We start from the raw sequence: 16,686 nt of genomic DNA, 5'->3' as shown, positions 1-16,686 counted from the left end.
ATAAATGTCGGTATCACTGGTAGCAGTACCCACTACCTGTAATGAACATGTCCCATCCCTACGCTTGCACGTGTCCGCGCGCCATGTTTGATTTGAAACGACCAATCGCAACGCCGTGAGCACCCCTCCCGCACCTCACAGTTTGGTGATTTGCGTCGGGAACAAAATGGCCAATATTAGGTTTCTAGAGGCGGTGTTCTGTGACCTCTGTCTACCAAAATGTAAAGGGACTTCGGTCAAAAACTGATTTATTTTACAATAACTTACTTCTATGTAATTTAGACGTGCGCGCCGACCTAAAATTTGCCGGCGGCGGCGCGCCGGCATTTTAGGTCGGCGCGACGCGGCAGCGCCGGCGTGTAGCTATATTATTTTTTTCATTTAGGTATTACCTACTAAAAACTGCAAAAATAACTATTTATAGTTTTTCACTAGCATTATACTCACGCACACGCTGTTCTTGTACATACATAGTTTAGACTTTAATTGCGTAAGTGTGTTGTTCAATAGTTTACTTTAATTTCCATCTTGGTGTGGTACTAAATAAGGAGAAAAAACAACAAAATAAACAGATTGTTTATGAATAACATGCAATTTTCTTTATATGTTGCATAATTGTTGTGAATAAAAATAATTTTATCCACCCGAATCGGGCAGTTGCCCGTGCAACGGCGCGCCGAGTGGACGAGTCGGCGGCGGCGCCGGCGCGGCGCGCACGTCTAATTGTAATTGTCATATTATTGCACTTACCGAGACCTTTCTAACTAGCTCTGTCATGGACGCAGAATTATTTCCTCCTGATTATGTTTATGTCGTATTAAAGCCCCCCATTCACACTCCTACCTTGTAGTCCGCCTCATGGTCTAATAAAACATGGTCTTCTATTCCCAGAGTGACACGGGCCTACGTCACAATAACATTGCCACTTTATTTCAACATAACATGTTACATGGGTACATTATACCTATGGTTAATAAGTTAAAATATTTCTTTATAATTTTATAATTTTCATTTATATGTATTTTATCTTAAATTTTACAATAACACGTCATTTTTAATTATTCGTTAGCAATATCTTTCGAATCTTCCGATTCACGAAAGAAATTTCAGACGTTCGGGTAATTCTGTTTACATTACTGGCAACACAGGATAGCGCTGTCACATTTGACAATTCGGATCTAGATAACTTCATGCCCTGACCGTCATCCTTGTCGAACGCGTGTTAATTGTTATTTCCTTCTCGCTCAGTGTCAGCAGTCGCAGTGTTTTCCAAACTTTTCACGTCGTAAGCTTGGTAATTAATGTGTAACTGTGAATTAGTTTTTCAAACGTTTGTCTTGTATAGATAAATAAAGTTTAATTTAATACATTCGATTTGTTTTTATTTTACTATGTTTCTACATGAAGAACTTAAAATTAATGCCGTTAAAATAATTTTCACTGTTGGTTAAAATTCTCCCACATTTTAAAGTTTGAGAACCTGTAAACAGCATGATGACGTAGGCCCGTGTCAGTTAGGTCATACGCGAATCTCGGAATAGAGTACCAGGCGGAGTATATTATTATACCATGGTCCGCCTCGTAGTCCGGACTACGAGCCGTCCTACAAACGGCTAAACGGTAGGACGGCTCGTAGTCCGCAACCCCCATACACAATCCTACCCAACGAGGCGGACTACAAGGTAGGAGTGTGAATGCGAGGCTTAAGGAAGGATCGCGAGGGGGATACCGGGTGGGGGGGTGTGTTGCTGGCGGTACCCAATCATTATTCCGCGCGCTTTAACTGATGACGTTGATGGTATATCCGATTATATGGAATTATTAATTGTAAAATTAGAATATAAGGGAACTATGTTGTTATGTTGCGTTGTTTACTTACCACCGAACTATACGGATGACCAATATTTAAACGTTTAACTGCATAGAAAACGCAACATGTAAATATTCAGATTTAGATGTGTTAGTTTTAGGTGATTTTAATCTTAATTCGTGTAGTGTGCAGGTACGCCTACAATTTGAATGTTTTCTTGAGTTCTGTGAAATACATCAGCACAATACTATTCGCAATAATCAAGATGGGTTACTAGACTTGGTTCTAAGCGGTCTCGGGCGGGAGCGAGTGAATGTAGAGCGCGCCGAGGCGGCGCTCGTGCCGCCCGACGACTACCACCCGCCGCTGCAGGTGAGTATAACGTTGCCGCGGGCGCATGCCCATTCTCTGGCTTCTGTGTTAAGCGCCCTCCAGACTATGCGCGTGAATCGCGGGCGAAGCCGCGAACCCGAGTGTGGCGTCGATTTCGCAGATTGTTCACGCCTTCGCGCCTTGTTCTCCGTTTTTTGTCGGTATTTCGGCCCGCGTCAAAGGAGACGCGAAGCGCGAACCTGCAAGACTCCACATTACACAATATTTTGGCTCCTCTGTGGCAAGATAAATATTAATTATATTATGATATATTATATTAAGCAGCTATATTTTACGGTTTTACAATAAAACAAAATGGAAAAACAGCTAAATCACGTATGATGCCAAAAGCCCCCTCCAGACTATGCGCGTGAATCGCGGGCGAAGCCGCGAATGCGAGTGTGGAGTCGATTTCGCTGTCTGCGAAAATCGACGCCACACTCACGTTCGCGGCTTCGCGCCGTGATTCGCGCACGAGTGAGGAGGGGGCTATAGATAACTAACAGTTAAACTGGATCAGCTGATGCTTTTCCGCCATATTGCCGCAAACCAAACTGCGAAATCGCCGTGAAGCGTGCGAGTGTGGAGTCATACGTCAACTTCGCGATATGTTCGCTCCGCGACGTCGCGCCGCGATTCACGCACATAGTCTGGAGGGGGCTTTTGATTTAAACTTATGACAAGGCAGTATGGCTTAGAGCTTTAGCCTGTCCAAACGGCCGAAAAAAAAATTGATCGAAAAAAAAAAAATTGAACTTTTGAACGATTTGTGATAACTTGATATTGTCATATTGCATGTTATAATAAAGGAAGTGGGCATGCCTATATATTATTATTTTATCGGAGATTATCCTAATACTTAGTGATTATTTGACGTGAATTGCAGTAAACTAGGTAGTAAGTACACAACATCCAGGGACTTTGCTCGGTACACCATGCCCCTGAAACCGTAAGTAGCTATGACTTAAAAATTTACTTTGTACTTTATAGCAAAGAATAGTATGTTCTCTTGGGTGGCCCAAAAAACCGGCCAAGTGCGAGTCGGACTTGCGCTCGAAGGGTTCCGTACCATTACGCAAAAAACGGCAAAAAAATCACGTTTGTTGTATGGGAGCCCCACTTAAATATTTATTATACCTATTCTGTTTTTATTATTTGTTGTTATAGCGGCAACAGAAATACATCATCTGTGAAAATTTCAACTGCCTAGCTATCACGGTTCATGAGATACAGCCTGGTGACAGACAGACGGACGGACGGACAGCGGAGTCTTAGTCATAGGGTCCCGTTTTTACCCTTTGGGTATGGAACCTTAAGAAACTACCAAGTCTGATTATAATGGTAATAATAACTAAAAAATAGTGCCTATTAAATATGTGTATACATATGTATACATATAAGTATATTTATTTTTGAGATGATAATTATATTGATTGGCTGATTAATATTAAACACGTATTGGATAATTACAAGATGTAAGTACTTACGGTAAGTAGGTACTATTGTGCTGATGAACAAATGGAAAGCTATGGAGGAGGCCTACATCAAAGGACGAGTTGAAATTAAAGTTATGAAGCCGAATTAATATATACTGTGTACCAACTAACTTCAATAATAAAGGCTAATTATAATTACGATTACAATAAAATTGTTCTAGTGGTACTTTCGAATATTATTTTCATCTCAGCCAAATAATATGTGAGTAAAACTATGAAATTATTATAATTATTGTAATTATTTGTTTCAGATTTGTAACAAAACAACAGCTGGGTACTTTCCTAAGACTAAAATGTGTGACTCACCATAGCAGATTGACTGCTGATAATCCTCTTCAAGATTTCAGTGAAGATGTCCATATTGATGACTTGGCTACAGTGCGTTTACAAATTGAACTCAAGACTGACTTTATATGTAGAATTATAGCAACAAATCATGTAAATGCAAAAAATTGTAAAGTTAAAGTGAATGTGTCTTGTCAAGAACTTGATGTACCATTTTATTCAGAATGGATCTGTGATGATAAATGGAAGGATATTGGAATGAAGACTAAATGTGACATAAAATTTGAAGGCATTCGCACAAATCTGTTTGATATTAATATATCTGTATATAAAGTTAAAGATGAAGAGTCATTCCAAAAGAAGCTTTACGATGATGTTACTTTTACTGATTTCAATTTGTGCACATCCAATGGCAGTGTACCGGTTCACCGGGCATACTTAGCAGCTCATAGCGATGTGTTCCAAGCTATGCTCAGCCGAGAGTGGAAGGAAACAACTGAGGGTCACATAGAGATGGAGGGGGTCACTCTGCAAACTCTTCAACACCTTAAAGAGTATATATACTTAGGGACTTCACCCGAAGATGGAGTTGAATCATTATTATTACTTGCTTCATACTACTTAATCGACAGCCTCCAAACTAAATGTGTATCTAAGCTAACTATAACCTGTAAACCTGGAGATTGGAGTAGATTGCTCGAGTTTGCCGTTGCAAACAAAATACCAGAACTAATGCGTGCCATGCAGATGATAGTCAATCCAATGATGGCTCTTGAAGGAAACCGTGAGAACTAGGTACAAAAAAAACTTTTCTTAGTGTTTTAACTGCGTCATTTTTATCATTAGAGCATTTAGTAACTGGAGACGCCTAGGCTGTCATTTTCTGTACAAAACAGTCTGCCGATTTTTGCGGGGGAGGGGCACGTCAAATGTATGTCACGGCCATGTCATATAAACGTCAGTCCATACAAAAGTTTGCACAATTGTGCAAGGTTTTCGGCAGAGGGGTAAGCTCTTAAAGGCGACTCCAGTTATTAAATTTTAATGCTCTAAGCTTTTATCACACAACGAACATTAACAAGAATGATAATTACTATAAGTGTAGGTATGTGGAAGTAAATTAAGGAAGGTACCTAACATAAGAATATTTTTCTTTGTCTCTATAACGGTTTAAGTAATCTCAAACCTGGTATAATAAAAAAGAAAAAACCGGACCAGTGCGAGCTGGGCCCACCGAGGGTTACGTACTTTTTAGTATTTGTTGTTATAGCGGCAACAGAAATACATCATCTGTGAAAATTTCAACTGTCTAGCTATAATGGTTCATGAGATACAGCCTGGTGACAGACAGACGGACAGTGGAGTCTTAGTATTAGGGTCCCGTTTTTACCCTTTGGATACGGAACCCTAAAAATATACTGCATAACAACAAATAATAAAAACTGCCTGACTGCTTGGACTTAAAGAAAACAAATAGGGTATTTTCCTACTAGTCAAATCAGTTACTTTTTTAGAACTGTCAAAACGATTTGCTAATATGTAATTTATGTGAAACATTACATCGTGACGTCACGGTCAACTCGCCTACTTTTTATATTTCTATCCGATTTATTAAATAGAACTTGTGTTTCAAAATAACTCCTATCTGTGTTTTTCTAATAATTATCTAGTGCTTTATTTCATGCATGGTGTAAAATAATTTATTTTAAATACAGTATAATACCCTATTGGTGCAGGTTTTTTTTTAATTATAGATGACAATCAACAGTCACTATCTAATAATTTAATAAAACTCTACTTTTTCTAACAGCATATAGGTACGGCGACAGATGTCATCTCCATATAATTTTTAACCTTATAATATAAGTCAAAACATTACTGAGAGTGCGGTGACATATGTCACTGTACCCATGCTGTTAGAAGAATAATATAATTGCAAATAACAAATTTCAACAAAAATCAACGTTGCCTTGTTACTAGTACAGTTTACTATAGATCTAAACTTGTGGTAGTAATTAGGTTGGTAAAAATTACAACAAAATTATTTTATTAATTTTAATGATTTATCTTATTTAATCAATTATCTATCAAGGATTTAATCAAGGATAAAACTCACAGTTTCCTAATTATGTGAAGCGCGTGTTTGGGTGAGATTCAATAATTGTACTGTGCTCTATTGGAAAGCTATAGAACAATATTTGGCCTGAACACTCCGCTTCTTGATATTTTGACACGTAAAGCCTTTGTATTTTAAAATCACATCGCTCAGTGTTCACGCGTATGTTTTTTCCAGTTAGATTTAAGCCTAAATCGCTTTTTGCACACATCACAAGAAAACGGCATGTCTCTTACGTGTATTAGCTCATGTGTAGATAAGTTGTATTTCTGAGAGAACCTTTTGTTACATGTATTACAAAAGTATGGTTTCTCACCTGTGTGAACACGAGTATGCATCGTTAAATTATGTTTTTCCGAAAACTGTTTCTTACATGTCTCACAAGAAAACGGCTTCTCACCAGTGTGGGCCCTTTCATGTCTCGCCAAGAGTACTTCCTGTGTAAATTTTTTGTTACATGTTTTACAGGTATATGGTTTATCCATATGATTTAGTTCGTGGAGCGATAGATGTGTTTTGCGCTTAAACCGCTTGTTGCATACGTTGCACGAGTACGGATTTTCCCCAGTGTGAATTCTTTTATGCTCGACTAAATGAGTTTTATAAGCGAAGGGTTTATTACAAATATCGCAATTAAACGGCTTCTCCCCAGTGTGTGTTCGCTGATGATGTTTCAAGATGGTTTTTCGTGTGAATGACTTATTGCATGTTTCGCAGGTGAACGGCTTTTCACCAGTGTGAATCCGTTTGTGGTTTCTTAGTAAGAAATTATGTTTCAATTTTTTGTTACATATTTCGCAAACGTGTTCCTTTTTAGGTTTAGGTTTGTATTTTCTTTTGGGCTTTTCGACGTGAAGACTTTTAGGACCAGTATCATCGACAAATGATAAGTTAACCTTACGAGTTATATCATTATGTAAGTCAGCCTCAGTTTTTAAGGCAACTGTTTTATTAATATTATCAGATGTTGCTTTATTTTCTACACTATCAACATCTGGCTCTGCTTTCAACACTGTGACAGTAATATTGATGGGTGACGGGAAGTTCTCAAGCTTTGGCTTTGCATTGCCATGATTCGGCTCAGTTTTTAGCGAAACTGTGTCATTATTATTCTCCGATGATGCGTTGTTTGCTGTATTGTCAGCATCTGCCCTAGTTTCCAGCTCTGTATTATTGTAACAATCAGTCTCAGTTTTTCTTACATCTGTATCATTTATATTTACACTATCGGATGATACGTCGCTCTCCAGTTTAAGTGCTGTATTATCAATATCTGCTCCAGTTTTGAACACAACTGTATCGTTAATATTATCGGTTGAAGCGTTGTTTCCTATTTTGTGATCATCTGGGTCAGTTTTCACTACTGTGTCATAAATATTTTCCCAAGTGTTCTTGTCCTGCTCAATCGCTGTGTTATCTGCAATTGTCTCAGTTTTCAGGGCATCTGTAACAAAATATATCAAACTAAACTTTACTAACCGCAATAACACCAATATTAACCACGGCGTTATTCATAACGCGTTAGGAACCTGAATTAGCTATGAATTATTTGTCTTTATCTGTCATTTTGGCTTATGTATTTGTAAGAAAGGGATATAACATACTCGTAATTTAACTATATCAGGCCCGTAAAGTTTTATTGTTTTGCTTTCATAAATAATAATTACTGATTTTTAAAAAGCGTTTTCATTTAAAAGACATGACAAGATCGCGTAGTCGTTTTCTAATGCTAAAAAAACGTACTATAAATTCTGCTCTAACTTTAACATAGCAAAGCCGTTATGAGCGTTATACGAGTATATAAGTTTTTGTTCATAAAAATTTGACGATTGTAATGCAATTCCCACACTTTGTCTGCAAAGAATGTGCGGAGTTAGCTTGGTTCGACTCTAGGTACCTGAAGGGTTACAATAAAACACTAAAGATTTCAAGAATTATTTATTGAAAGTGCAAAACATTTATTACAGACACCGGGTATCCTAATAAGCCTGCAACGATTTTGATAGCACACGCAGTGCTAGTGTTATTTTAAACGTCAAACTTCTATGAAATTATGACGTATAAAATAACACTTGCACAGCGTGTGCTATCAAAATCATTGCAGACTTATCTTGGTGTAACTATATTATTATTGAATCAATTCGTCTTTATATTACAGCACTGACACCACTGAGATTGCCTGAAGTTATTCAATAAATAATATTTATTCAACAAAGAGGATTGCCTTGCATATTTTTGACAATATTACTAATTCTTGGTTGTATAGAAGAGATATAACATCGCAAGTCACTCGCAATATCCATGTCATTATCTTGTTTCGCTTTTATATCTACAGCAGCCAAAAACGCCTTTTCACATAAATATGTGTTAGAAAAAGGTAAGAATAATCGCAACGCCTGTTCTGATATTTCGGGATAAACTGTCAAATATTTCACCCAGAACAAAGTTTTGTTTGTCTTATCAAAATCGTATTTCGCAGAGGAGTTATGCTTCATTTCACACGCTTGCTCCTGAAGGTTTTCTGGTAAAGATTCTATTTCGATATGAAAAGGATCCGTCGCTAATCTGAAAATGGCGTCGTCGTACGGATTCGGGAAATATCGCTCAAATTCTTCGCTTAAATGTTTCAAGTGGTATGATATTTGCGTTTTAATCACAACATCTTCAAAAACCTCCTTTAATTGTGTTTCTTCTGACATCGCATGTAATCTTGGGAAAGAGGAATACTTGCAAGGGTCTGTTAATATCTTACGATTCCATAATTGCAATTTATCAACATACGCTTTTATAGTATCATAATGATGAATTATATTCGAGTCTCCCAATAATTTGAGACTTAGATGATTTAATGAATCGAAAATATCGGCTAGATATGCCAAAAATATTTGAACACCTGGTTTCCCGAAATGTGTGCATAATCCATCCTGGTTATTTTTTCCTAGATACATAATCACTTGTTCTCTGAGTTCAAATAATCTAGCCAACATATTTCCTTTAGACAACCACCGGTTCTCGGTATGGAACAGTAATCTTTTCATTTCTTCTCCCATGTCTTCAAAAAGAGCTTTAAATAGTGGAGTATTTTGCGCGCTTCTTTGGATGTAGTTGACGATAGTAATACACAAATTTAAAACTTCTTGAAGGCCGCTTGGAAGTGTTTTAGCTGCTAAAGCATGTCGGTGGATGAAGCAATGAATTACAGTAACTTTGGGGTTCTTTTCTTTGACCAATTGTAAGAACCCGGAGCACGAGCCAAGCATCGCAGGAGCGCCGTCTGTGCAAACTCCAACTAATTTTTCCCATGAAAGATCATGTGTTGCAAAAAAATCTGATAAAATTGACATAACATGAGCAGCTTCTGTAGACCTTGCTAACTCCATGGACAGTAGAATCTCGTCTCTTATTTTTAAATCTTGAATGTATCTAACGAAAATAATTAATTGAGAGCATCCTTCGACATCTGTGCTTTCCGATAATTGTATTGCAAAGAATGGTGATTGATCCACAGCGGCGACCACTTGATTTTTAATATCTTCAGCCATATCATCAATGTTCCTTTTGATAATGTTATCAGACAGCTGTATTTGAGATACCTTTTGTTTACTCTCAGTACCAAGTACAATGTCAACTGCTTTTAAAATGCTGGCTTTTAGAAGTCTTTCGCCAATTGTATGACTTTCCTTTTCTTTCGCGATTAAAAGCGATAATTCGTAGGAGGCTTGTAGCTCTCTTTCGGACCCAAATCCCGAGTATTCTAGTTCTAGCATTTCAGATCCGAAAGCAAAAGACGCATCTTGAACTATCTGATTTGAAGTTTCTTGCTGTTCTATTTTTATCCGTTTCAAAGGCGCTGCTTTGGCCTCAAAGAACTCTTTAGTTTGACATCGCAGATCGCTATGTTTTGTCAACAAATGTCGTTCTAGACGGCACGGTCGCATCGCATCGTTGCTTAGAACTTTGTAGCAGATCACACACATGGGATGCGGGCGGTCACCTTTTTCAATAGCCACGAAACCGTATTTGATGTAGTCATCGTTGTATTTTCGTTTCTTTACGCTCATGATGAAGTTAAATAGTAAGTTATTTTTGGCGGTTATTATATTATATATGGTTATTATAGGCGTGGGATTGACTGGATAACAGGCGGGTGGCGCTCTGATGTTTGCGCGTGCAGTGCGCATGTCTGTGTACAATATGGTTGCGCTTTCACCGCCTGTCGTGTCATGCGTCGCTCTCACACTCACATGTTTGAACAAGACAGCACGTTGTGTGGCGATAAAGCGGCGGCCATCTTAGCCCCTCTGGTGGCGGACGCCGGGTGGGGTGAACATTGGACAATTGAATATTCGATAAGCCGTCGTTTAGTTCACAAATTTCACAATGCGCAGTCGCGCGACTCGCTACAGTTATCTTTAGGTATTTATTATAGTAAACTGATGTTTGCGTGTATGTATGAAATTAGTACAGTAATAAATAAATAACAATAAATACAGGGAGTAATAGCTGATTTTACTCTCGAGAGACTTGACTTTTTTTTTATTTTTGATTGAACTTATGCAGACTATGGAAATTACATGGTGTATTTTTTTGTTGTAAATTTATAAATAAATATAAATTTACAGTAAATTACTCATGACATTTACAGTTTATTTACCTATAGTTAAAACAATATTTAAAAAATAATTGTTAATTTGATTTATTTTTTTCACAATTTTTTTATGGATCTAAATTTCTAAAAGCGACTAGGTAGGTATTAGACTTTTAGAAAACAAGACAGACTTACTGTCTCAACTAATTGATGAATTGAGGTGTAAAAGGAAACATACAGTTTTCAACTAAAAGATGTAACAAAAGCTTTTTATACACCTACAATCAATTGCGTTGAATTGTATTCGACAGCCTTTGGACCAGGGATGACCCGGAGCATGGGTCACCTCTGCAAGCAGGGCCCTAGTTCCCTAAGCGCCACTTGCATCATCCCACTGAACCGACATTGGACAAGAAAATTGGACAGTTGGAATCCCTAAGGAAACTTTTTGTCGCTACTTATTTTATGATTATTGTTTTATTATATTTAACTAGGAACAGTATCACATTATCAATACTGCAATTCTTTGGAAATCAGAGTTGCCAAAAGTACAGTCACCATCAGATATATCGGAGCAGCAGCAGCAGGTACTCACAAATATCTGACCACGCCTCTATTATCATCGTGCTGGAGTCCTTGTTCAGATATTTTTGAGCACCTCGGACGCTCTGTATCTGATGGTTACTCTACCATAGGGAATCCTAACTTCACCTTCATGCTCACAGTAATAATATTTTTATAACACTTTAAACTCTCGCGTTTTGTACACATATTTAATAACACAAACGGGTCTACCGCGATATAATTTAATTGTTTTTACCTTTAATTCCGATGTTTCCGCTGAGTTGCACCAGCTGTGGTCACGGAAAGACTGACATCTCAACAAACCGCGGTAGACCCGTTAGTGTAATTAAATAATATTTTTACCAAAAGTATGGTGTTTTCCCATTTGTCCCTGCCCCATGTGATTGCCAGCATACATAAGGCAGAACCGATGGGAATGATTTAAATATAAATGCAGCTGTTCCCATCCGAGCCCAGCGGGGACAAATCCAAACACACTGCGACTATGAAGAAAGAACCAGACACTGGGCTCCAAGTATTTTTTGGGTTCAGACGAGACAACTGTTGTTATCTATGTTTGTATGATCCATCCATGGAAAAGATTTCTGACAAAAAACTTACCATCAGCTTCTAAAACTTCAGAATTTAACTCTTGCTCAAGTTCCAATGCCATTTGAAATTCTACTTCACGCATCACACAAATCTCACCTGATGATTCTGTAGCTTCAGTCTCCCATATTAGTTCGGATTTTACATATACCTTCTCCATACTGGGTATCTTCCTTTTTAGTTTTTGCCCCACAAGGATGAATTATGATTTCAGGTGTATTTTGCCAATCTGTAATTTTTTTTAAATCACAAGTTTATTCAGCCAGCATTCGTGTAAAGGTGCCAGTGATTTTTTTTTATCTAAAATTTAAAATGTATGAAAGAAAACATTTATTTACATACAATATATATACAGTGGTACTACTAAACGAAATTAATAACTAGCTTAAATCTAAAATAGGCCCTTGAGGCATTGTACCAAGGATGCTGGCGGCATTTCCTCGCTGTATCGCAATGCTGATACGTTGTGCGAGGTAGCCGCCAGCTCTTCGGTCACCAGTTACGTCAACCAGACGCTTCGCGATTTCTGCGAACAACTTATGCGCGCTGGGACCCCATGGACCTAGAGTTTCAACACCAAATGTATTGAATTTAAAGAGAGCACCTAGTATAAAAAAAACAAAGGATTAAAGTAAGTAGGTAAGGTACTTAATTTTGATGTTACCTCAGTCCAAGAGAATATCCTTGAGGCTAAATATACATTTTTTTGAGAGGCAGTAAGTTAAGATTAGTTTGACTGCAAATACATAATATTGGAGGAACCGCTGTACTGATGACGATTCGAAACATCCATTTAAAGTAACGATTGTGTTCTTGATCCTATTATTATCGTCAAGTCAACATTTGCAAAGAATAATAATAATAAAATATTTATAAACAAGAATACTCAACAACCAATAAGAATCGAATTGACAATGACATTCAGACATTTGGCCATTTTGGCATTTAAGTTTTTTTCTACTGTGCTGCTGTGCCTTGAACACACAGTCATTCAGCCAATGTTTTATTAAATGTAATGTACCGCCCACTTTAAATTTATATAATATACTCAGACACACCCATTTTGTCAGTAGAAAAAGGAGCAACATTCATTTCTAAGGAAAATTTGTCGCCTTTTTCTCCCATAGTACCTATGCATAAATGTGTAAGTGGACCTCCAGACGGGACATTCAAATGACAATTTGATCAGGAATTAAATTGACTCAGATCAATTTATTCCGCGACCCTAGAGATTAAGAGGGATCTTCCAAAAACGATTTTTTCGTGATCTGAGCGATTCGCGATGGGTCTTCAGGTTTTGAATTTTAAAAACACCAGCTCTGAGGTAAGTAAAAAGAAAAGTCACCTTGAATTTTACTAACGTCAGATACCTATAAAAACAGTAAAACTGTTTACACTTGTGTAAATACAGAATTGATGCATGGTACTGAAGTAAACAATAAATATATCATGTCTATGCTGTAAAGTGCAGCAGGGTTCCGTACTATTTTTCATCTAAAGGCACAAAATAAATAATAACTACCGTTTATGTCCAAGTGTCAGAAAGGCTAGGTGTCATAATGTCCATGGTCAATGTAGTATACCCTATAATGGACACGGAACCAGTAATGGGACAAAAAAACACAATTCCTCTAAAATAAGTGTATAAAAGTAGTTTATAAACACTGGATATATTTTTATCATAAATAAGAGTCCTAGAGCTGATTATGTTTGAATTTTTATTAAATTCGGTTATTTTTTAAGAAATGTGCGTCAACCCAAAAGTTGTCGTGCCACTGAAAAAAAATATCACTAAAAATTCTTAACAACTTCGCTAAGAGAGGTGAGTTAATTTATTAAATTTTAATTAATTAATACTTGATGAAAACTAGAATGTGTTTTGTTAATTGCATTTACCATGAGATAAGGTATACAACACACTATGTTGTGACTCCACAGATGTAAAAAAAATAGTGGTATTTGGCCCAATCCCATTATAGGAGCTGTAAAACTGCATACCTCCTATGATGGGACAATTGACATAATGATGCTTGCCATGCCATAATTTCATGTTTTAAACAATACAGAAGTAAAATGTAGTTACGAAATATGTCAACCAGGAGGTATTCTCGGACTTAGGATAAATGAATATCGTTTTTCCAAACTTTTATTTAACTTGCCTTGTTAGTTAGTGTGGGTCAAATCTTGGTAGCTGAATTTGACCCACTTTTCGATTTCCGATTCAGTTGAAATTTTGTGTAAGTACGTAATTAAGTATGCAAATCGGATGATAATGCAACATTATGATAACATGGACTTGATCTGATGATGGAGACAGGAGGTGGCCATGGGAACTTTATCGCAATAAACCCTAACTAATTGTGTTTGGGTATATTAGAATTGTCTCGATGAATCTAATACAATAATAATTGGCTGTGGAAAGAAAAATACATTCAGCGATAAAAGCTTATACCAAAAATTGATTTTTTTGCCATAACTTATTCCCCATTTCAATATTTTATACTGATAGAGCAATGTCCATTATAGGGGGCCCATTACTGGATCCACGTCCATTACCGGGGGCCCATTAGTGGAGCTTTGGTGTCCATGACTGGAGAAAAAAAGCATAGTTTTAATTTGTTAATTATGTGGAAACTCATTGCAGTATCTTTAATACAACACGCCTAAAACATGACAGACGGATAGGACTTTCATCTTTTAACACGCTAAGCGGAAGACCATTTACATGTACAAGGGAAATATCATAAATACTCCAAATTTCCTCTTAAATGTCCCATGACTGGTGCTGTTACTATAGTCGGAATCAGTCGGAATGTAATAATGACCTGATGACGTAACAATACCCATTTGTCGTTAAGTCCGGATGTTGTTAGGCGTACAGAAACATAGAAGGTAGGATCGTATAGAAGTGGTATACGCGTGCCACGGTGAGGGACAAAACATACGCAAATGCGACGCTGTGATTGGTCGAATTCATTTGTTGCCCACCATTATCCATACTAAAAAAAAGGTGGGGAACAAATAAAATGTGAGACTGTGACAAGGACAAATAATAATAGTTCTTTCGCTGCTACTCCTACTGAAAGATACATAAGACTATCCCGTTCTGTCAGTTACCCCCACCACTCATGCCAGATCCAGGTATATTCTAGATTCATACAGAAAGGACACTTCCTACAAAACCGAAGTTTGACAGCGATTCAGGGACGAATCATGCTGTCCTTTTCTAATGAATGACACTATCCCTTTCGGCTATTTAGGGTTGTCAAAATTCAGGTCATTATCTTATCTGTGGTCGTGAACGCAAAGGGACGTCAAGTTGTGTTAACCCTAATATTTAGAGATGCAACGGATAGTTGTTTGGCCGGATACCGGATATTCGGCCTGACCATCGGCAGAATATCCGGTATTCGGCCAGCGGAACTATACCTACATTTCGGTTTTTCAGGTGCGTATTCTGCAGATTTGACCTGTTTCCAAGTGAACGTGTGCGCGGACACATTTCTAGGTTCGAAATAAGTGCGCGTGCAAGTCAGTGGAATGTTTAAATTGTTTTAAAATAACAACAAGTACGATTATGACCGTGTCTGTTTCTTAAATCCAATTTGTTTATTCCAAAATCAAGCAATGTTACTATCCGGTATCCGGCCGGATCGTAAAATAATGGCCGGATAGGCCGGATACCGGATAGTAACCGAATATCTGGTGCATCTCTACTAATAATTGCTCGGATCGGAGCAATGCTGAGCCGAACGGAGCCCAGAATGCCCGGAAGGAGGAGTGTCGCCCAACTGCTAAAGGACTGTATATAAATGGGGTTGGTAGGTTGAACTATTTAGCAGATGGCGCCAGCATAGCTTTCCCTGTCAATCCCTAGAATTGTGTCGATTTTTTGTTTTATTAATGGAATTTTATGCCCTGGATGCCAGCCCTTTAAGCCAAATCTCATAGAAAAAAGGGCAACTATGATGGTGCCATCTATGCAAACCAGTTGCTAACCCCATTAGCCCTATCTATAAGGCCACCTGATACTTTGTAGGAAAGCTGGTCAACGGATGTTAGATCTCATTCTCACGAGCGCCTTTAAAACGCGCGTTAAAAAAGCGTTCGAATGACACAAATGGATAAATGTGTATTTATTCACACGATGGCGGTGGTGCTTTTTATTAAGCGTTGTTGGATTTTCGACTTTAAGCCTTGGTCATTAAATTGAATTTAGCGTCCAGACAGATTCAAGCACTATTTTAACGTGCGTTGAAAAAGCGCTCGTGTGATGGGGCACTTAGCCCTCATACACACGGGCGCTTTTAAAACGCGCGTTAAAAAAGCGCTTGACTCTGTCCGCGCTCTAAATTCGATTTAACGACCAAGGCTTAAAGTCGAAAATCCAACAACGTGATAAAAAGCACCACCGCTGTCGTGTGAATAAATAGAATACACATGTATCCATTTGTGTCATTCTAACGCTTTTATAACGCGCGTTGTAAAAGCGCCCGTGGGAATGGGGGCTTAGAGTTACACCAACCAAACTCAGCTCTGACTCTACTTCTATCAATACCAAATTATTTGCCTACGTCAGGACGTATCATACAACGCTCCGTGTGGCTTACAGGCACTAAAAATGGTACTAGTTCAGCGGTGTCACTCACGAATTGAAGCCAATCTTGCAGTCTTTAGGCACTTGTCCCACCGCCGACGATGAGCGATAAGCGAGTAGAACGATAAACTAGAAACGAGTGGGCGAGCGGCGAGAAGCGAGTGTTAGCTCCAATAGTTTTGTCGCTCGGCTATAGGCGAGTGTTCAAGTGCGACGGGCTATTACTCGCGTCACTCGCTCGGGCGGTGC

At 38.1% G+C, this 16,686-nt stretch overlaps 1 protein-coding gene across 1 annotated transcript; it reads right to left on the bottom strand.

Moving 5' to 3' along the window:
- Window positions 1-6,039: 6,039 nt before the first annotated feature.
- On the bottom strand, window positions 6,040-12,717 carry LOC134802999 (zinc finger protein 37-like). The gene is made up of 3 exons (XM_063775727.1): window positions 12,505-12,717; window positions 11,940-12,069; window positions 6,040-7,523 (listed from the first exon to the last, which is right to left on the bottom strand). Exons 2-3 carry the CDS (start codon window positions 11,998-12,000, stop codon window positions 6,229-6,231), a joined length of 1,356 nt encoding a protein of 451 aa, XP_063631797.1. The 5' UTR covers window positions 12,001-12,069; window positions 12,505-12,717; the 3' UTR covers window positions 6,040-6,228.
- Between the last annotated feature and the right edge of the window lie 3,969 nt (window positions 12,718-16,686).

Source organism: Cydia splendana, chromosome 25, assembly GCF_910591565.1.
Source record: "Cydia splendana chromosome 25, ilCydSple1.2, whole genome shotgun sequence".
Lineage (NCBI taxonomy): Eukaryota > Metazoa > Arthropoda > Insecta > Lepidoptera > Tortricidae > Cydia > Cydia splendana.
This window is presented reverse-complemented; position numbering and strand designations above follow the sequence as displayed.

Excerpts from the sequence above, each read along its gene's own strand:
- LOC134802999 (XM_063775727.1), bottom strand. The coding sequence starts at position 12,000 with ATGGAGAAGGTATATGTAAAATCCGAACTAATATGGGAGACTGAAGCT. Across the intron at positions 7,524-11,939 it reads TGAAGCTACAGAATCATCAG|ATGCCCTGAAAACTGAGACA; the intron begins GTGAGATTTGTG and ends ATTTTGTTACAG.